Here is a 22,456-nt window from a genome sequence, read left to right on the forward strand (position 1 = left end):
GGTCAGTTTGGCAGACAATTAAGGACGAGCCGCCGTTTACCTAACTATGTCGCAATATCGCGATCCTGCAGTAAACACTTCAATACTCAGCAGGCATGTTCATCCATCGTGGCTTAGATAAACGAGTGTTTAGGAAGTGCAACCACCTGAAAGGTTGACTTGCGCTGCATATACCGGGTGTTCACTTAGAACATTGTGTGTACATTTCTACGCATGTATGTACTAATTGTGCTGCGATATATGTTTTGCTTCTATTATTTCACCCCTCTTCTCTGTGAAACTGTTAGGGTGCCGAGGTCTCGTCTGGCTTTTCAGCCTTTTGTCTCGGCTGGCTCTTTTTCTAAAAGAAAACAATAAAGAAAAAAAAATCGCTAATTAGATCAGTCAAAATAGAAAATAGAAGCAAAATGTTTGCAGGAACTAACGGCCAGCCATCATGGATGGACTTCTGTGCTTTTTAAATCACGCTAATTATCTAAGCAATCAAGTAAACGTTGCAAATTAATTTTTAATTAGCAATGTCTGAGATTAATGCCAATGGCAAGGTCTTAGCCAGGTACTCGACGATGACATCAGTTTTTGAAACGGAGAGCAAGGAAGTTCTCTAAAGCCCTGCAGGACGAGGATATGTGGTGATTTTTTTTTTTCTGTGCACAAAGCCGAAACAGAGTTCATGACGTGAGCAGGAAGTTTAGTGCGAAGGCATCGTAGGATGACGATGTGTCGCCATGCCTACGGCGCCCAATTCGAATCGTCGGCGCTATTGCACCGTGGCACGCACATTAATTCTTTGCTGTCAGAAATGATGGCCACGTAGCTGGCGACGACTGTCCTTTTTCTTGTTCCAAGAGACAAAGTAAAACACAGTGCATGCCACGGCACAACCGCGCACATGGGCTCCGCTGTCATTGCAACACGTCACCGCAGAATGATGAGTTTGTAATGTACTCGCTGTGCACCTCATGCTCTCGGTTTCGATTTTGAACGGAAAAAAGCGCCACACTTCATCGCTTTGCAAGGCTTTAGCGAACAACTTTTATTTTGTGATACGGCGTCGTCTTGCCCGTGGGCCGTGTGTAAGAACTTGTCATCAGCCCTAATCACCACGCAGTGCTGAAAAATAAACTAGTAGTTCTTTTTTTAGTTTTCAGCTAGTTAATTAGCATAGCTTATAGATTTACTGACGGCAGTCGTAGCTGGCAGTTTGATCCTAAAAAAAACTTTTTTCGAATACATATAAATCGCTGATCAAAGCGGCTCCGCTTGGCGATTATTCACGCTGTTCTTTCAAACACTGAATGTTCTTAAGATCATAAAAAGGCTCCACTATACTCGGGAGTTTTTTTTTTTTTTTTAAAGCAGGAGATCGACTGCCGCACCATTTAATGCCGACGTACAAGTCGGAGATAAACAGAAAATCAATCATGACACACAGCAAAGCAGCGATCATTGTTTTCTTGTAGATAAACTGGCCAGGATCTGCAGAAATTTGCGCAAACAGCTCACTAGCGCTCAGCCATGTATTTACAGATGTATGTTCTTGTATAATGGGTGCATGTATGTAGTCGACGTCGAGCAGTAGTCAGGAACAACTATCTCCTCTCAGAATGCGGCAGAAAACTGTTCGTGGACACCTAGTTCTGCGTTTCAAGATTTTCAGTGTTTATTTTGCTTAAATTCACCTCACAGCGAAGGAGACAGGTCACGTCGTGCTCAGGATAAGTGCACGCACGTCATCCCGTCCCGTTCTTGTGCACTTTTTTTTTTTTTTTGCTACAAAGGTGACGGTGGCAACGAGATGTGCGTGCGAAGGAGAAGACCCGTCAGATTTATACGAATATGAAGAATACGATGATGACGACTACGACGACATGGATGTCGTTTCGCAGCGAAGCTACAACGAGGCAAATACATCAGAACTCGTGGAAACAGACAGCGAAAATGCGAACACCACGGCAGGCACTCCTATGTATGCGACCATGCCAACAACGCGACCAAACGGCACTTCTGAGAGGAGAAATGGCATGATGAACGATGGAACACCTTGCGTGGTAAGAAACGAACAGAATAGACGTACAAAAAGAATTTTTGCAACTGATCATCGACCTTTCAGGCGCCCTCATTTCTTTAGGCAAAGCGTAGTCGAAGGTGCTTGGGCGCACAAGAAATGGAATAAACGTAAAATAAAGATAATAATATGACTCGGCATAATATCGGCAGATTAATTAATTTTAGACTGCTTGTGCAGAGATTGCGGGTGGTTCTGGAGCGTTCTGTACACAGCGGGAAGCCGCGAACGAGAACGCATTTACGGCGAGTGCAAATTTGGTTGACGTTTATTTTTTTTATTTTTTTATGCATGCGGTTATTGGGCGCTTGCTTTATTTATTTTTGAATGCGTAGGTGCGCACTCGTTTGTACGACATCACTAGTACCCCACCTGTTTTTTTGCTCACACCTACGGAGGTCGATTTGAGAGTAAAAAAACAACAACAGAAACGTGTAGTATTCACAACACAGAAATTACGAAATGCTAGCAGCTATTATTCATTGCGTCAGGCTAGCCGGCAACATTCCTCTGGTTATGAACCAGAACCTTATCAAAGCGGACCCATGGACACTACCCCCTTCCTCTACAAGGAGTAACTTAAACATTCAGGTACCTCCCCCCAAAAAATCTTGTCTATGTGCCTGTCATGAACCAGCCTGCCACCAAACCAGTGATGAAAAACTACCCTAAGGCGCGCTGTGCTCTTCTGGTCTACCGACCGGCATAGTTTCGCAGTTAACACTGCCAACATACTTCGATTGGCAGGTATGAAAATGCTGGGCTGTTTGCGGATGAAAGTCAGTGGCATAAATTTGTCTCCGGTGCACAGATGCAGTGTAAAGACCCTGGCAGCAACATGCCGGCATTTCTTCAATTTGTTAGAGCCAGAACCTTAAAAAATATTTTAGGCAGTCATAGAATGTCCATAGACTTCTGTCTATAAAGTCTATAGACTCTCTATAGACAAATCTTAGAGAACAGTCTATGGGCAATACAAATGCCGTATACAGTCTATAGACAATCTATAGATTTATGGCCATACACTTTTAGTTGACGTTTGTCTATGGACAGTCTATAGACTGCGATTATACACGAAGAAACATTATAGCAAGACAATAGAGTCTATAAGAAGACTATAGACTATCTATAGACCATTTTTGTAAGGGATCGAAACACAGCATAATACTGACATGCATAGAAGGATCGGAAGCAGGGCAGGGTAAAAAGACAGCTCAGAAGAAACCAGACAACAGAGATGAAGCATTTCTCTTTTAAGAGACGCTGAGGACATTGGCCCGTATCGATCGAACATCGCGTTCTGATCGCAAATAGTTGGTGGTAGCGGTTTATTAAAAGAAAAAAAGAAAGAAAAAAGTGAAGGAAAAGAATGTTGCCGGCCGCGGCAATTTGCTACTGAATATCTTAAGCACCCGAGCTGCAGCCGGCGGAGGTGAAAGGGAAAGAGAGAGGATAGCCGGGAGAAGTACAGAGGGGAGCGATAGCAACAAAGGAGAGCGGAGAGCTTTGTACACTATTTACAAAATACAAAAAGTAATCAAGTTCTCGCCGCTCACGCGCAAATGTCCAAGCTTTGTCCGAAAATAAGCGACTTTCCCCGAAGACGGAGATGTTGCAAGCTAGAAAAGGCAAAAAGAAACGAAAACGAAATACAGGTGTCTCAATCAATGGCCTATTTCGCAAGTGAAACGCATGTGTCGACACTGACTGTCTACGCTTATCACAGAGGTAATGCTATATCACCATTCACTTCAATACGATGGCAACCAATCCTTTTCGGTAAAGAGGTCACGAGGTTGAATGTGCGAGGCGGGAAGATTTCTAAATCCAGTTTTCTCAGCAATGAACACGTATTTTGCTGTCGGGCATGCGTCAATGCAGCCAGACAGAGCCAGCCAATCACTATATCAGTATTGGACGGAGCTGTCTTAAGTGTCCCTTTAAGAACGGCATTGATAATGGTCCAGGCCGGAACTGCATGATTTTGACTCGATCATGACTACCAAGAGAGAATTCACAGAGTAAGTCTCACGGCCAGGTTCAAAGGTGCTTCTAAGTGCATCGATGTTGGCACTTTGCCCAAAGAAACGTTCTAGGACTCGTCACTGCTTAGCCAGTTTCACTGAATTAAGGAGGAAAATGCGTTCAGATTGTGCGTGTTCGGTTGTGCTATAGCTTTGTGTCATACCCGTTTCGTAAACCTGAAGCTCGACACAGCAATCCAATGAGTTTTAAAGGGTGAGTTGTTTTTTTCCTTGAAAGCTTCATGTCACTGAAAGAGCGAAGCTACCATGGTTGCACAGTTAAAACGACACAATAAAAACCGACAGCTTCACAGAAATTATTACACATTTTGACCTTAAAACATTTCAAGTTAGTATACTGTAGCAAGCAGATTGAAATGCTTGTTTTTAATGCGCACTAACAAAATGGGAGTTACTAATTTCAATCACATTACCCTCCGTAATTCGAGAGCAAGCTCACGTCTTGATAGAAAAAAAGTGACCCATTAGTGTCGGTCGCTTGACAACACATTTGAGACTTTTATTCTTGTGGAATCATCGGCGAAAATGGCCGAGGTAATTTGTTGTAAGTTAGTATAAGAAGCGTTTATTCATAGCTTAAAACTTCGACTTTATGATCATGTCCTTTAAATTTATCTTTATTGCTATTCTTGACGTCTCCTTAATCATCTGTACTTTGCGTTCAGTAGTGCATAGATTCAAATAAATATGCATAATTATTAAAGTAATGTTAAAAAAAATTAACAACCTTTGCTTTTTCATCTTTTTAAAGTGCAGTTTTACTGAATCGTTTCTGCATTCATGGGCAATACTTGGACATTAATATTAGAAACGCCTAGCTGTTAGGAAATACGAGCCAACGTTTATTCTTATTCTAAAATACGGTCTTATTGTAACGTTTTTGTGATCATTTGATCAGAAATGTAGAGCTACGTACGTGGCCGTATCAGCGTATGAAATTTGGAGCTTCCATAATAACACCAAAGCCCCATTCCTGATGACACCAAAGTGAATTAAATAGTAGTGATTATATGTCTCTCTATTTAGTGTCCATCTATGGCCCTAAGGATTAAAGGCCGTCGCAGTTGCTCAGTGGTTATGGCGCTCGGCTGCTGACCCGAAAGACGCGGGTTCGATCCCGGGAGCGGCGGTCGAATTTCGATAGAGGCGAAATTCTAGAGGCGCCCGTGTACTGCGCGATATCAGTGCATGTTAAAGAACCCCAGGTGGTCGAAGCTTCCGGAGCCCTTCACTACGGCGTCCCTCATAGCCTGAGTCACTTTGGGACGTTAAACCCCAGTAAACCAGTAAACAAAGGGATTAAAACGCTAAGGAAATGAAGTTGTGTAAAACTAATAACGTTTGCATCTGTGCTAACAGGCTTGGAAGAAGGATTTTGGACAAAAGATAGTCGCTGGAGTCTGCTACAATGGAAAATGTGACAAAAAGAATAGAATTACATACACCATACCGACTACGAAGCGGCCTCGTGAGTGAATGCTTCATTTTGTTTGACGCTGGCGGTTTTAGTCTTGCTAAGGATGTTCTTGAATTTTTTCCCCTTAATGTTGCACGCGAACTTTATGGGCGCTGTGATAAAATTCGTTGCCAAAAGGCACGCTCACAGTGGAAGAATATGAGCGCTTCCTGAGGCATGCAGTGACTGTAAAATCGAACACTCGTCAAAAGGAAGAAAAATGCATGGGTACCCGAAAAGTCATTTACTTTAGCCCATTTTTTTTCCTTTTGGCGAATTTCATGATTTTGATCGTCAGACGAGTCTTCGTCGAACTTCGGATTACTAAGGCATGCGCAATGCATTCTGAGAAGGAAAGACGCAGAGAAAGAGAGAGAGAGAAAAAAAAAGAAAGGAATGAGTGTTTTCGAGAACGACGGAATCGAATGAACCTGTTGAACTGTCTTCCATCGGCAATGGAAATCGCGCGTCTTGACTGCGCATGGATTCTATGGATCCGTCCTTGACGCGAAAGACTGGGTGTGTGGTGTGGAGTTTCGTCGGTGCCTCAAGGGATCCTATTACATCTAATGCTGATATGTGCAAGATATTACTTCCCTACATAGCTAGTTGTATTGGGATCTTACTCGCGAGGGCTCTTACATAGAGCATATGGGCCCTTTCGTTCTCGGGTTTTATTTTGTTTTCAAAATTCAGGGGCAAAAATCTGATCCTATTTTTTTTTTTCAGTTGTAATTCAGGGAGAAATCGGGTCATTCAAAAGTAGGGAAGTTCCACAATTCGGGTTTCCTTGGTTGTCTTTTTATAATAAACAATAGCCCACTATTAGCCCTCGACTTTTTGCGGGACATTGCATGCGTTATTTTTGGCTCATTATTCTCTTGAGAACCACCTTCGTGGTTCTTAAGAAGAAATTGCTCCGAAGGAATCATATTCTTAGCGGTAAGAAACAGACACAACACCAAGAGACACACACACAGGACACCCGCTAGTCCTGTGTGTGTGTCTCTTGGTCTGTTTCTTACCGCTAAGAATATGATTCCTTCAAGCCGTTACTAACTAGCCCAACTTAATGTTTTAACGAAATTGCTCTGGTTCTTAAGAAATCCATCGCAGTCCCTTATACTTGGCCTGCACGTCCTTGCCAAGAGATAAAATTCCCGAAGAAATGTCTACATTAATGACATTTAAACATTGATTATAAAGCCAATTCTTTGTTTACGGGAACTGATGGTGGTTGAAAAACATTATTTGATGCACTGGGGTGGGTTTTAGAGGAGAGTTGAGGGTTTTACCGCTCCCTTGTACCGCTCATAATTGTAGGCATCCGGAGTCCGCGGAACTCATGCAGACGATTTCGTGAAAGTAGCAAACCACACACTCAGTAAATTATATTCATGATCACTTGAAAGTACATTATTAATCAATTATACTACACCTAGAGCTGTTCTTTTCCGTCCGGAATTAACCTCCTGTAATAACTTCACTGTCCTGCATACAACTGACTCCGTAATGGAATTCTCTTCCGCTGTTATATCACCTGGAATTTTCTTCCATGAGTTTGTGCTATGGGACCACCCTACTGATTAACTGCAGTAGAATGGAAAGTTGGGCGAGTTGGTATACGTTCATTTTGGGTGGAAAAACAGCGCGAAAGGGACGGAAGACAAAGATGAAGGAAACCACACGCTCGTCCGTGTGGTTTCCTTCTTCTTTGTCTTCCGTCCCTTTCTCGCTGTTTTTTCCACCCAAAATGATTAACTGCGCACTAAACTTTCTCGGGCTTTAGGCATACTGAGAAGATGTCAACATTTGCTACCATCACACCTAATGCGCTTACTGTATAGTTATAATACACTTTTCGATTCGCAGCTGCGTTATTGCTGTTTAGTCTGGGAAAAACAAACACAAAAAGAGCTCTCCAAAAGCAGGTAAAAAAAATGCCTACGGGAAATTGCAGTCAAATAATTCAAGTTAATTTGATCAATGTGTACGAGCTTCTCTCAAATCAGAAATACATAAAAGGAACACAGCACTGCCAGAAATATCACAATTAAGAGAAAACAAGTCCGTCTCGCCGCACTGGGTATCCAGAAATTTGGTTCATACCGAGGCCTCACACAAATTACGGCATGCAGATTATTCGTTTTGGTCTCTCACTAACACTAAATAAATTGCAGCTCACTGCAGAGGGTTTGCGTGTAATACAAATAAAACAGTTGGTCAGTAAGATCGCTTCATGCAACAGTGTTTGACGTTTCTGAGTGTTTCATTTTTCAAGCCGTATTACAAATTTTAGTTAGTCTTTTTTCTTTTTGTTTTCTTTTCTGCCACTAAATAATATTCTGTTGGTGACATTTCTGTTTCCTTGCTGCCGCTGTTTATGTTTATTTTTTATGGAATATGGGGCCTGTCAAGTCACAAAAACTGCTTTTTTTCTCTCTTTCCTTACCATAGCTTTGTACGCAGTTGTTCCTCGTATATGTTTCTCGCACCTCGTATAATTGTGTGATTGTACATGCGTGATAGAAATAAAGTAAACTCAAACACTTCAAGCGCTTACTCAGTTTGACGGCTCCTACTAGCCTCCCAAGTGCCGTAGCTTTGATGAAAATCACCCCTGGCTCCGAGACAAAACGAAAATGAAAAAAAGAAAATATGTTGTGTTGTTTGTCGTATAAAAGAGTAACCTACGAAGAAAAAACAAGAAAAACTCTAGGAACTACTGTCAGTTTTTGGCAGAGTAGTTCGTGATATGCATGGGATGTCGCGGAGTGCGTACTGATTAGAGCATTTGCCATTATCTTTTCAGCGTATGATCCTTTTGCATATCACTGCAAAGTGAATACGACGTTGATAAACAGCAAGGTAAGAGATGTGCTTTTTTTAATTTTATTAGATGATACAAATTATTTGGTGGCTAAAAAAATTAAGTTTGCCTAAGAATATCTTAGAAGTCGACAAGTGGACGCCGCAGAACCAATGTTCCCCGCATGCGTATATCTTGGCTTGGCAGAATGAGGCTGAGCTTACTCCGCCGTTGTGTATTATACGTACTGTCGCACCCATTGAGCAGCGAAAACCGCAAAGGAAAACTACTTCACTGCTACGCTTTGTTGATTCCTATTTTCATCTATTTTCTCATTTGCTATTTTCGGGCTGGGGGCTGGGATGGTACTGTTATTTATGTAGCCCTGGTGCACAGAGTTCACGGATTAATGAAAGAGATGCATTTGCGTTCATTCACGTACATTTTTTTTCTAAGTGAGGCTGCAGCAAGGAAAAAAAAAAAAGAAGCGATATCCGACAGCGGAATGCGCTTGAAGTAGCAGAATATACGAATAACCACTCATATTAATGCAAATTCGATGTAGAACAAAAGTAACGAAAGTACACTTTTATATGCGGTGCTGTGCTTATGTGTAGGCCCAAATGGTGCGCCGTATTAACTGATAAGGTCAGATTAATAGAATCTGACGCGTATATAAACCTTCCCCCGATTTGCTCCTCTGTCATTGGCCAATGGGAAGTTATGTAGGCACTCAACGAAAAGGTGTCTTGGCGGAAAGGGGAAGAGGGAGAAGGGAGGCAACATCACACTACCTATGTCTCTAATAATTTATTAGAATCTGATGCTGCTCATGCCTCTGATGGAGGATCTGATGCAGCAGATGCTTTCTGTTCAAAAGCGGATTCACCCTCAAGTCTATAATAATCACATGAGGTATCTTCGCTGCGAAAGTCCGAGATGAGCATGCAGCGGAACCTTTCAGTCGTTGCCATACCGAGCAATTCTGGACGAAAGCATTTTTGAACGGGAAAGAGTTTATGAGTGTAATTTTTTTTCATATGTTGTAAGATTTCGCTATAACAATCAACACATCCATAGATCTCCCGCCGTCAGGGGTGAAGTTTTTTGCTATCGTCAAAAGCGTTCCCCATTGGTTTTCTATGGCAGTCTTAACTGCTCGATGCGAGCGATGGAGAAATCAACCACTATCTTCCATATATCTATAGAGTACCTTACAGTTTTTCAATATTCAAAATTTTTGACCAAGAATGCTGGACATGCTTCCGTGTGACAATAATGCATACGTCGCAGCCTTCCATGGCTCAAACATACCACATCAAGTGAATAAGCCTTGATTCCAACGAGTTTCAAGGTGACCTGTACAAAAATCTTGCGAAGGTGTCGGCGTGTTGTGTGATGGCTCTGTCATGCAGCTTGAAGTGGCGCTTGGGTGCAAGGCCAGCTGTATCGAGGGGAACAATGGAACCTGGAACGAGACGGGGCTGAATGACGGAAGGCTGTGCGCAGTGAGTGTTCTGATTGCTGTGACGCGTGTCGGTATTAACTGAAGCACATTTATAATGTTACATAAGACCATGTTTTCGATTTTTTTTTTACGTTCTGGTGCCTATAGCTCGACATGGGAAGCAAAAATGGCGACTACATCAACAGAACCGGAGTATGTCGCAATGGATCCTGTGTCACCGCAGGTATGTGTACACGAAATCACCACGCGTTGCTGCCATAGCTATACAATGTCGGAACAGCCCTTTCTCAGAATCGAATCGGATAAGATTAGTGATAGAAAAAAATCGAATATGAAGGAAATATTTTTAATGATATTCCCTACTTGCGCAATTAATCGTACAAAATGAACAGTCGTGCAAAACAGTGAAGCTCTGGCGGCTGCACCTCGCTATAGCTCATGGTGTTCTAACTATAGCTGTCAAATTGCACAACCATGATCTCCGCTAGACGCTGCGCAACACGATGTCAGTATGTGGGCTATATGACCGTGGTGTTTTAGATAAAGGAAAATTACCTTCTTGCTGCTGATAACGGTAGCGAGTATTCTAGCTCCATATCTCAGTAGATGCGAGGGCGGGCGATAGCTACATATGAGCCATGACCTTTGAGACAGGGCATAGAGGTGGGGTTTGCTGAACCTGCCCGAGTCCTGCTGCGTCGCCCAGCATTGGGAGCTAATTAGGAGCCTTGTGAACGCTGCGGTTCGAATGGACCGCGTCATGGCGCTGGACTCTCTATCCCTCGCAGACTGATCGTGCCGTCATGCTGTGTTGCAATCTCCTGAAGCGACACATAAGGGGAGGGGGGGGGGGGGGGGGTGCACTATGAAAGGATGCTGTTGTCGAAGGCTCCGGATTAATTTAGGCCCCTGTTGTTCTTTGACGTTCCCCGAGATAGCGAAGAAAACGGTGAATTTTTCACTTCGCTTCAATTCGGTCTCGCGGCCTTGGGATCAGCAGCCGAACGCGAAACCCTCTGATCCACCTCGGCGGCTAGATAATACTTTATGCGTCTTCTAAAACTGAATAGGTTTGCCTGTGACGTTCCACAAACCATACACTGAAGACCGACATAATTGCTAAGGTCAAATAAATTAGTTATACTCTTGTTTCAAATTGCGTAAGTTGCTGTCTCTCAGACTGATTCAAACCCCTATCAGATTTATAGAAGACCTATCAAGTGAATAGAGGAATACATTCGACCAACACGTACTTGTGCCGCCGCGGTGGCGCAGTAGTTACGGTCCTCGGCTGCTGACTCGAAAGACGTGGGTTCGATCCCGGCCGCGGCGGTAGCATTTCGATGGAGGCGAAATGATAGAGGCCTATCTACTGTGCGATGCCAGGGCACGTGAAAGAACTCCAGGTGGTCGAAATTTCCGGAGCCCTCCACTAAGGCGTCCCTCATAGTCTGAGTCGCTTAGGGAAGTTAAACCCCTAAAACCAAAGCCAAACCAATACGTACTTGTACAAAATTTTCGCAAGGGAGCAGTAAAGAATACAGCAGGATAAGCCCAGAATACAGGTGGGTTATAATTTTTATAATTATATTATGAGTCCAAGCTTTCAATTTAACGCATCTCTTCCCTAGCACGAGCCTCACGCACCCTGTAGTTGCCACCTCGGTAAGCCGGGTCCATGACTGGAGGGTGCCCGCGCAGTGGCTGATCTCGTACAGCAGCGCGATTAACAGGTGCAGCTGGAACCCTTAGCGACCCCTGCGCCAACATGGACATAGCCAATGAGACCACTCGTGAGGCGGCGTCAATCACGAAAACGCCTTGCGTTCGAAGATATGCTCCAGGCGTTTTGATCAACGTGAACAAGAGCAACAGTGCGCGCTTGCGGTTGTCTTCGCTGTCCATTCGTTTGACGGGGTTACTGGACGGCAACAGGGTGCTAACTTTGCTTGAAATTATTCAGGAGTACATATATGGCATCTAAGCAACTTGCTTGCTTGGCTTTGTCGTGGGAGCCCAGATGTTGCAATGACAAGGCCCGTTAACTGCCATTTCCAAAAGTAAAGCCATCACATGAGTAGATTGATCAGAATACACGCTTGATGCACATCAAGCTCAAAAAAAAAAAAAAAGAAGATGGGTGGGCACAAAGACAAGGCGGACTTTGGTTTTGCTATTTCTGCTCAACACGATCACGCTCATCCAGTAGGAATGAAGGTATCGTAGTGTTATTTGGTCATTATTTTGAGCTTTAGATGGCACGAGTAACCGTCCCGCAAAAAACAAACAAATAGATAAAATAGTATTGAGGAGACTGGAAGTTTTTGTTTTATTCTTACGTAATAAAAAAGACGAGTTTAGTTTCTTTAGGAACCCGATCATGCTTTTGGGTGTGCAGAGACTTGCCGGAGCTCAAGTGCAGAATGCTCTCTTTCCTTTTTTTTTTTGTGTAGTCTGCTGGTTATGGTTACGGAGAAATAGCAGGGTCTTGATTACTGCGCAAGTTTTGTACATCCTATGTATATGTGACTGCACGACAAGCGAATAAAGGAGAAAATATGCGGTTTCAGATTTTACGCCATGGACTCATCCCAACGGGTGCATAGACGCAACTGTGAGGAGAAACGGCCGAGTAAGTAGAACTGAGGGTGCGGGAGCAGACCACTATGCCCGATTAATACGACCCCGTATGATTAAACGCAATACTGCTGTGGCGTCGTCAAAATGATTTATTTGACCGGAGTTATAAGGTTCACCCTCTCTTACCCTCTTCTCTTTCTTTGAAATTTTAAAAGAAATACAGCAGATTAAGCATAAAACTATTGTGCGCTTTCGCCGCCGCCACGGTAGCGACTTTTAACTTCTCTCTAAACATGTTAGCTGAGACATATAAAGTCAATAGGGGCATAAATTAGAAAGCCCCATTGCGATCATGTATCGGTTGCAAAGGACAAGCCAACACAGAACCTGCGGCTTCTTATTATTTTCCTTTCTATTTTCGCACCCAATGAGAATGTTTTATTTGTCAGATGGTAAATCGTAGAATTTGTAGTGAATTAAACCATCACTAACTGCTTTCGAAACAGTAAGTTCGCTGATTCACACTTCCAAACTTCAAAAAGAAAAGGTGAATATACAATTATCCGCCCTGGCTAAGTCGGTGCGAAATCCTGTAATTATTAGTTACAGTTTATTTCGAGCTTTCAAACAAGAGATGTTTTTGAACTTTTTTGTGACTGCGACGTGACACTTATTTTTTAGTTGTTGATGATGATGATTGCAGTTCTCTTCCCCGAAGAATGTGCTTTCAGCCAGGTTCGGAAGAGCAGCGAATCACTATTTCGCTCTCTCGTAGTGTTAGCAATGGCAATATATGGCGCCTTGTTAATTGTTAGCTTGTGTGTGTACGCGGTTTCGTACATGTGTTTGATAGTGCGGCGTCAAAACTCTCATTCCTCGCTTCTTACTGAGGTCAATGTTCATTTTTTCCTGCCCGTATCCCTTTGTTACGCAGGTAGTGGCAGTTAGGTGCACGGATTTTTGCAAAAACAACAGAACGGAAAGACTACCGAACGGAACGCCTTGCTTGGTAATGAAGTGCTTCTTTTACTCGATCTTTCCATGAAATGTGGGAACAAAACAAAAACAAAACAAAACAAGGAAGCAAGAAAATTGCAAGGATAGAGTAAAGGGCAGCAGCGTGGTTGTTCGCTTTTGAGGAATTAAGTTGGAGAGCCTTGGTTGAAACACTAAGCCCAATGGTATCTAGATGAACAGTCAAATCTTTGTCCACAATTATGCATTGTTTATCCTACTGACAATGCAATACAGCCTTAAAAACGTTCATTTATGGTGTAGCCGAAGATTTCCGGGATAAGAATAAGCTTAAAAATTGTCGCTGTCGTCCCGCGTTATCATACGCTTCATCGAAGAAAGTTCAGGAGCGCAGTGAGTCCCTGCCTCATTTTTCGTTGTTCGCAGCTTCATCATGACCGCATGGTTAAGGTTCCTCCCCACGTGCCCGAGGTTATCTCCGACGGCATTTGCAAGAACGGAGTGTGCATCATAACTCGTAAGTGCAGCACCTTCGTCTTGAAGTGATTACGTCCGGAAACACCCCACAAAATTCCGAACAGATCAAAATGGTCGAAAATAAAGAGACAGTGAAGACAGCTCGTCCTATTATCGTCCGTAGTAAAAACCGATTCTACGGCTCCCTAGGATTGTGTTGATGTTCGGCACCAAAGGACCCATTTCTTGCTTAGAAAATTAAATTTAAACGTTTCTTTATCACTCGATTCAATCACGTGAAGTAAGGACCGAAAGGGACTCCGTGATCGCCGTGTGAGCCGTCTGGGTGGCGCAACCTGACCTCAGGGATCCACAACGACCGTTTCGCCGTCGCGGCAGTTTCCTTGAGAAAATTCCCGGTGGTGGCGACACATGTATTTAGTTTTTATCCTTTTTATAGCTTATAAAAGCTCCGTTTCGGGGGCAAGTAACATCTATTTCATTAGAACGCGGGAATCGGTCGATCGATATATATTTTTTTTGAAGTTGAAGTTGAAAGTTTATTGAGGAATTCAAACAAAGTTACAAACGTATACAGCGAGAGGTCCCATGGTACAAGACCGCGGGCGGGACCTGATCAATTTCAATTTGTCATCAGTATCCCTTTAATCTGAGGCCCCTGAATACGGCGTCTTTCAAGGCCCAATTGCAGCTTTAGCACCTGGAGATAAACTGTGTACCGCGCTATTTCAGCCCCCATATCAGCGCCAAGTTAAAAGTGGCATGGCATTTGCTTTCCTTTTCCGGCACTGACGCAGGAAATAAGAAGCTTCAAAGTTCCTGATCGCTAGTTACGCGTAGGGAGCTAAGCCAGTGATGTTCGCGGTCTTTAACCAAAACCTTCGTGGTGAAGTAAAATGTCATTCGCTGTCCTCCTGTCTGTTTACAGCTCCTACTGTTCCCGTAATGGTAGTCAGCGTTCCTGAAGAGAGGTGCACGCATTTCGTTTCGTCTGTCAGTTATACGGTGAGTGTGCTTACTCCGATGGAAGCTTTTTTATCACAATAACGGAGTAAATGCTCGGTTGCACTAACCCGAGCACAACCACGGTAACGAGCTAATGTGAATGATAATGAGTAATAACTTCTTTAATGAAACGTAAACCACCTTCGGAGATTCCCCTAAATACACTAGGCGTTTTTATTCCAGTTTCCTAAACAAACTGCTCCCGCGGACATGCGTTATATGCATGCCACGTGCTTCGTATCTCAGGAGGGCTTCACGTATACGGTTGTTCGTGCACCTGTGCTATTTCTTTCACTCGCTTCGAAACGCCACAGCAATCCACGGTCTTCCACAAGAGAAGTCACATAATTATGTGCAGCAAATAATACGTTAATGAGCATGAGACTTCTGAAGCCGCTCCGGTAGCAATAAGCAGAAATACCTCGACACGAATGCATATGTATGGGTGCAACGAATATATGAAATTCTTCCTGCAAAGTTGAGCTGAAAATAGAAAGATGCAAATAGAAAAGTAATGAGGAAGTTTTTTTTTTAATAAGCCAGCCGCTTCCTCAGTAGGAAATGATCATGAATGAATTAAGTACGCAACGAGGAACCATATGAGTTGATTGTGTTCGTAAACGACGGCAGAAAAAAAAAAAAGAATTAACACGCCACAGCAGAACTGTTGCCGCTTAAGTGTTCTCTCTCTCTCTCTCTCTTTTGCGGTATTTTACTCTAAAATGGTCAGAAAATCTTTCAGCTCCCGGAAATAAGAAATGACGCAATTTTCCCATGCTTTCATTGGTTTCAGTGACTGCCGACTTCTTTACTATACAGTCGCCTCAAGATCCGAGTTGTATGGGGGCAGAAATTCCTTTGATTTATGCAGAGTTTGAATGAAAGGTAGCCTTTGTAATGCACTACGTTCACAGGGCCAACACAGCAGTTCGAATAGGCCGGAAATTCGGATTAAGCGAGTTCGAAGTGAGCTCACTTGTTAACAGAACCATGTGTTATGCCACATCACTGATCAGAACTGGGTTTTTAGCGCTTGAAAACATCTCGGTGTAGTTACCTCCTAACTTAGCAGCAAGCATTATTTCATTTTGCTGCGGATATGCGGGTGTAACAAACGCATCACTCGCGTGCAAGCTGAGTCATTAGGAAGTGGTCCCAAGGCCACCCGGTACAGTCGCCTTTCAGGACTGTTTAACGTAATGGCTGTGTTCAACGTCTTCTCTTTTTCAGGAGAAAGTCGAGACGTCATGCAGCCGGCTTTGTGGAAATCAAATGAAAAGTGTCAAGCGTGGCACTTATTGCGCTGTAAGTGGTTGAAAGAGCTCATCATGGTATTGCGTATAGGTATATGCCTCTTCTTACTAGCAACACTTGCCTGTGTAAGATGCTCCCGTGTACCAGCATGTACCAAATAGCCCGTTCGGCCATTGCCTTGAGCAAACTGACTTCACCAGACGGGAGCATTCCCATTAGTTGGAGGGAAGTGACGTCACTTCCGGTCTGGTGGCGTGACTTCCTTCCAACTAATGGGAATGCTCCCTCACTCTCACAGAAAAGGAGAGAAGGAAAGTACAAGAGGAGGATTGAAAGAAGAACTGGCTTGAACATGCTTATAATCTCTTGAGATGAAAAAAATAGAAAACGACCTGATCCGTTCCCAGAAAGCAGGCTTCGTGGTTCCGAAAGAAGTACACTACAGAACTTCTTAAGCATCTATGCGAGCTGCGAAATTTTCGACAGGCAGGGAGGATCCTGTGCTTATGCATTCTTTCGTTTGGCGCAAGAACTCTACCATCTAAGCGTTTATTCCTTTTTTAATTGTGTTAATTAATTCTTCAGCTGAAGAAGACCGGCAGATGGGCGAGGGTGACCGAAGTCGGCCAATGCGTCGACCAAGAGTGCTTGGATAAAGGTATGCGTCACATTAACCAGCGGTGTGCCGAGCATCGAACCGATATCGATTTCTTTTTTCAGTAAAAAGCACGAAGTCCGCTTTGTGCACTTAGCGACATTTTCTCGGTCACGCGGCCATATACGGGGCGTTTCAAGGAAACGGAACAACAATTTTATAAAATAGGTTTTTTTCAGCTTTAGAGATGGGTTCTGCACCCAGATACCAGTGTAGGCGGACATTAAAAAATAGATAAATCATATTAACTACTAAGCTGGTTAATTAATTTATAGTAGTTAACTTTTCAATTATTAGTGAGGAGTCTGGTTGCAACTGGAGATTTGCAGCCGACCGTCAGCAATAGCCATATCACCCGTAACACTTCCTACAATTTCGAAAACGAGATTAGCTTCAGAGCTGTGGTCAAGTAAATTCCGCCCCCCACGCGCCCTTTTCAAAAAGTGCGCGTCTTCGGCGCGGGGAAACAACGCTTATAAGCTACGCTTCACTACATGACGCGCGTGCCTCGTGACCTCTGTCCCGCCTTTGCTACGGTGGCTCGCCTCTGCTCCAGCACACACGGGAGAGAGAGAAAGTCATGTGACACGTGCGCCTCACGCAGTGCGTGCGAAGGCAAGATAAGCCATGGTCCTTGAGGGTAACGGAGTGGATTCCAAGAGAAGGCCAGCTTAGACACAACCTGTATACTGAAGGAACACGCTCCACGAATAACTTTGTCACGATCGTCATAATCCAACTGGTAGCGAACGAGGGGCTCTTGAATTCTGCCTCCAGGCTTGACCGAGTTCGCTTCGAGCATGCACCATCTATTAGGAGGATGACGTTTATTCGCAGTCGCAGGAACCACCGCAAATGCTGCCCTCAAACGGTCCGGTCCAACTGCTGGTGCAACGCCGGTGCTTGCCATTCAATACGGCCGATATGTGCACAATATCTGTGCCTCTTGATTTCGCTATCACTGGATTGAATAGTGAGGACGAGATAACGACCTCTGCGACGCACCGATTAGGTTGTCATTCATGTCAAATGGGACGTCCACCTTCGTGCTGGCGTGTCTGGATGTGGCCAAAAGTTTAATTTATTTTTTCTTCGATGAAAGATCATGTGTTCACGTACACCGCCTTCATTCGCGCTTCTCTCAATAGCCGTTTTGTGAGGGATGGTGTCGGGGCAATTTCTTTAATGTGTCTCGAAATCCGGGCCTGAAACCACGATGCACAAAAAAGCGCCCGTAGCAACTTCGGCTGCAAAAAAAGCAGTGTTAATATTTTAAGCGGTAGTCAACTACTTAGCGTACCAGTTTCACGTCCTAGGTTTCAATGTTCTTTCATTAACGAACGGCGGCTCAAGAAAATTATTTGCGACGGCATCGCTCGGTCACAGCATGGTGCGGCCATATGAAGCCTGGCACTAGTTTAATGAAAATAGCTTTATCACATCACTAACTGCACACCTTCATTTCACATGTTTCCTTCACATGTTTTTCTGTGCTTGAGAGAGCAGATGCCTTTTTGCCAGAGACTGCATTGTTTAGAATAAATCTAACATAAATTTTGCGCTGTCACTTATTTCTTCCTCCAGTCCCCGATAGTCCACCGCCGCATGAACCGGTCAACCCTCATTCTTTCAACTGCAAAGCATCGAATTACGTGACCGTCATACCTCGTAAGGTAGGTAGGTACTTCGCAAAATGCTGTCGAAGGCTGTCGCAGAAAATTTTAGCGGCAACCAGACGGTACGAACTTCTGCTATCACTCGGGCAGACATCTTTTTTCTTGTGGGTGTCGGTCTGGCTGAAAACAAGCGACCTCAGCTTGTAGTTCAGATGTTAATAAATTAATAAATCAGTCCGTCAATCAGTCAGTCGGTCGGTCGACCGACTCAATCAATCAATCAATCAATCAATCAATCAATCAATCAATCAATCAATCAATCAATCAATCAATCAATCAATCAATCAATCAATCAATCAATCAATCAATCAATCAATCAATCAATCAATCAATCAATCAATCAATCAATCAATCAATCAATCAATCAATCAATCAATCAATCAATCAATCAACTTGATGCTTGAAAGGTCGCTTGTGTATGCATAAGAGGACACATTGATTGTCGCCGATCTTAGAAAAAACCGCGTTGCTGTCCTGGTCACGATGCGAGGACGTTGTGAAGTCAGCCTTGTCCTATTTAGTCGACCGCACAGCTTGGAGCCTTACGCTGCCTAAAAAGTGCTGCTTAATTACGATTGCTTTTCACTTGATTTGTGGGTGGAGAAAGAATTTGAGAGGGGTACTGGCAATGACACGATTTTAGACTCAACATTTGTTTCTTCTGCTGTCGTGAGAGCGACTATGGAGAACATGCACAGGACCAAGGGGAGGATGAATTCCAAAATTCTTCGCGTCGAAGTTGGACGACACAGTGAGGCTCGAAAGGCATTGACATGTTTGCAGGTATAGTTGGATACAATTCAAGAACGCAGCGGCTTTTCCCCGTCAAAGGGTCCCCTTCCAGCCAGTGGCGTCGCCGATTCGCATGACCCTGCTATTGCAACAAAGCAGGGAGTGGTAGATGAAATAGGATAATCCCTTCCTTCTATGGTCGGGGATAGACCCCTCTCTCTATTGGGGCGCCGCTCCCTTCAATGTCACGCTAGCAGGTTCATGAGAATCAGCCGACGCCATTGGCTTGAAGGGGGTTCTTTGACAGTGAAACCGCTACATTCTTGAGTTGTATCAGGCTTTAATGGAAGAGCTAAAATCATCTTCGCATTTTGTTGATGTGCACTGCAATAAAAAAAAATAAATACAATGTTGCAGCTCATCGTGGCGACCTCCTGCCAAGTTGAATGCGCTTACGGAAACTTTGAGAGGCGCAAAGATGGTGTTAGGTGCTTGGTAAGTGCTTGCTTTCAAACCTGTGTTATAATATACACAGCGTAAAGCAGTTGAATGTGAGGACTGTCTAACTTCACTGCTGTTGACTCATTACTCGCCATTGCTTGTGTTCTTTGCGAAATGCCTTCTGTAAATGCAGCATTCAGAATCAAGGTCAGCCCTCACAAATATTCATTATTAAATAACCGAACTTCAATAGTCTTCGAAGCGACCGCTTTTGACACTATTGTACACTATCGGGAACTGAACTGCCCAGGAGGCGCGAGCGCTCGCAAAAAACGTATAACTTGAGGGCGGTATATTTTTATCGCTTCGTCCATTCCTGCTCGACGGTGTGGCCGTCTGAACGCGTCCCCGGAACGGCGCTCAATCTTTCAACTTGAGGCGTTACCATAATGGGTGCGTTACCATAATGGCTGCGTTACCATAATGCGTTCCCATAATGCATGGAGAGGCGTTACCATAATGGATGCCACTGTGGTAAACAAGGCTGTGGGAAATGGTGTGCATGGAAGTACGGTCGCCACTTTTTTTTGCCATTTTACCAACCTCTGCTACTGCCAGCGTAGTCCGTGACACTTGGGAACTCAGTTGTTAAACACGTGCCGAAAACACTCTTGCATGAGTGGATATTCGTTTTAAATGTCACGGTTGATGATATGCCATGCTTCTTTTCTTGCAGCTGGAATACAATGTTCGGTGGACGAAAGTACAGTCACCCAGACAACAGAAAATGTACATAGTGGGTGTGTGCAAGTCCGGCTACTGCACTCTCGGGAAGCATCCGTTGAATACTACAACTGAAGACTGACAAATGTGCAAGTGAGCCAGAACGGAAATAAAAGATAAAAGGCGGACACAGCTTCGCCTTACTACATTGCGCTGCACACGCCTGCAGTCTCACTGAATGAATATTCCTAAGTATTAAAAGCGAAATAAATAGATGATTTAATCACCTATAATCCTACGCTTGTCCTGTCTGCTCCTCTTCTGTCTTGTTTCTTGATTTGTTTTTTTCTTTTGAAACCTAACTTTCGGCAAAAGTTTTCGGTGATGCTTAGGTAGCAACAGAGATATCGGCGATTAAAAATGACTCTCCACTTCTCAACTCACACACTCGACTGAGCTTGAAAAAAAAAAAAGAGTATGCAGGCCAGCGCCACGCTCCGCCCACGAATGCGTCACCAAGCTCAGAAAGTGAAGTGACCCGTGCTGCCCCTTTCGCCTGCTTCGTCTACGAACGTCATTGCGGTTTTTGGTGAGCCAATATGAAAGCCCCTCACTGCTAACGTTACGAGTGAATGTCAGGTCACATGTGAATTGTGTAAATGTCTTGAAGAACAACAGAAAACTCCCTTTTAGACAAATTCGAAGGGGCTATGAAAATTTGTCCTTTATCAGAAGTGTTCCCCTAGGATATATACGAGTAAGCTGCAGGTGTACTTGAGAAGGACGAGTAAAATTACCTTGAATTGATAACATAATGACAAAACGAGCGTTATATATGCAGTGATCTAATAAGTGAGGATATGAAAAAGTTAACCTCATCCTACTTGGGGTCTAGTTCTTGTTTTTTTCACTCCATTATTCTTTTCCACTATTTGTGTTTTTCCCCTGTTTGTTGCTTTCCAAAGACTTGAAGCGCACCGAAGGTGCCCAGCTGGCTAGATGTGCGCTAGATGCTCCATAGATCCTTCTCTTATCCCACTCCTTCTGCAGTGCGGCCGTTGTCAGCCATATAAACAGGTGGACCTCACATCTCTCCGTCCGCCGAGATCATACTCACACATTTGAGTCAAACTCACTGCGGCACCAATACCTTCAATTATGTTAAACAATTTCTCCCGGACAGACTATCCTACATCAGAATACAGGACGAAGAGCACGGACCTTTCCTGCTCGGCACGAGGGGGACTCCACAAGGCGCGGTGCTGTCCCCTCTGCTATTCAACATTGCCATGATGCGCCTACCCGCCCTACTGGGTGCGGTCGAAGGGGTCCAGCACGCGCTGTACGCCGACGACATCACCATCTGGGCTGCGCAAGGGCGCCTGGGGGATATGGAGACCAGCCTGCAAACGGCCGCCAGCATAGTCGATCGCTATGCTCGAGACTGTGGTCTGCAATGCTCCCCGCAGAAATCGGAATTCGTGCATTTGCGTCCCTCGCGCACATGCTCGACCCAAATCAATCTCTCGTTGCAAAGCGGTCCCATTCGCGAATCCAAGGAAATCAGAGTCCTCGTACTTTTCATACACAACCAGCGACGCTGCGACACAACACTCGCCAAGCTCCGGCAGGTTGGGGACCAGGTGGGCCGCATGGTCCGCCGGGTTTCCAACAAGCGCGGTGGGTTACGATGCAAAGACGCCCTGCGGCTGGTGAACGCATTCGTGACCAGTCGAATCTTGCATTCGACTCCCTATCTCCACCTGCGGAAACAGGAGGAGGATGCCCTCGAGGTCATCCTCCGCAAAATCATGAAACGAGCGTTGGACCTCCCGGTCTCTACCTCTACCAGCCGCCTTTTGGCACTGGGGATGGTTAACACTCTTAGGGAGCTTCGGGAGGCCCACCTCAACAACCAATACACTCGTCTCACAAAGAGAGGGTCGGGTCGCCGCCTTTTAGCCCGACTTCACATCCAGCACACTCAATTCACAGAGGAGAGATGCCGCCTTCCCGTACACTGGAGACGCGCCCTCCACGTGCGGCCTCTCCCCACCAATATGTTCAAAGAGGATCATAATGGCAGGCGCCT

The 22,456-nt window shown here is 44.3% G+C and overlaps 2 protein-coding genes across 2 annotated transcripts in view; one reads left to right on the plus strand and one right to left on the minus strand.

Annotated features, from left to right (window-relative positions):
* The window catches only part of LOC149364301 (uncharacterized), a 91,739-nt gene that overhangs the window by 17,980 nt on the left and 51,303 nt on the right, over nucleotides 1–22,456 (minus strand). The window lies entirely within an intron of this gene.
* LOC149364302 (uncharacterized) lies at nucleotides 1,788–20,548 on the plus strand. The gene is made up of 14 exons (XM_089570071.1): nucleotides 1,788–2,051; nucleotides 5,473–5,581; nucleotides 8,382–8,437; nucleotides 9,794–9,886; nucleotides 9,994–10,069; nucleotides 12,417–12,478; nucleotides 13,361–13,435; nucleotides 13,828–13,918; nucleotides 14,807–14,883; nucleotides 16,114–16,188; nucleotides 16,723–16,795; nucleotides 18,377–18,465; nucleotides 19,618–19,695; nucleotides 20,378–20,548. The coding sequence occupies exons 1-14, from the start codon at nucleotides 1,872–1,874 to the stop codon at nucleotides 20,504–20,506; spliced, it is 1,263 nt and encodes a 420-aa protein (XP_089426197.1). The 5' UTR covers nucleotides 1,788–1,871; the 3' UTR covers nucleotides 20,507–20,548.

This window comes from Amblyomma mixtum, chromosome 2 (genome assembly GCF_055824585.1).
Source record: "Amblyomma mixtum isolate Tamu chromosome 2, ASM5582458v1, whole genome shotgun sequence".
In the NCBI taxonomy this organism is placed as follows: Eukaryota; Metazoa; Arthropoda; class Arachnida; order Ixodida; family Ixodidae; genus Amblyomma; species Amblyomma mixtum.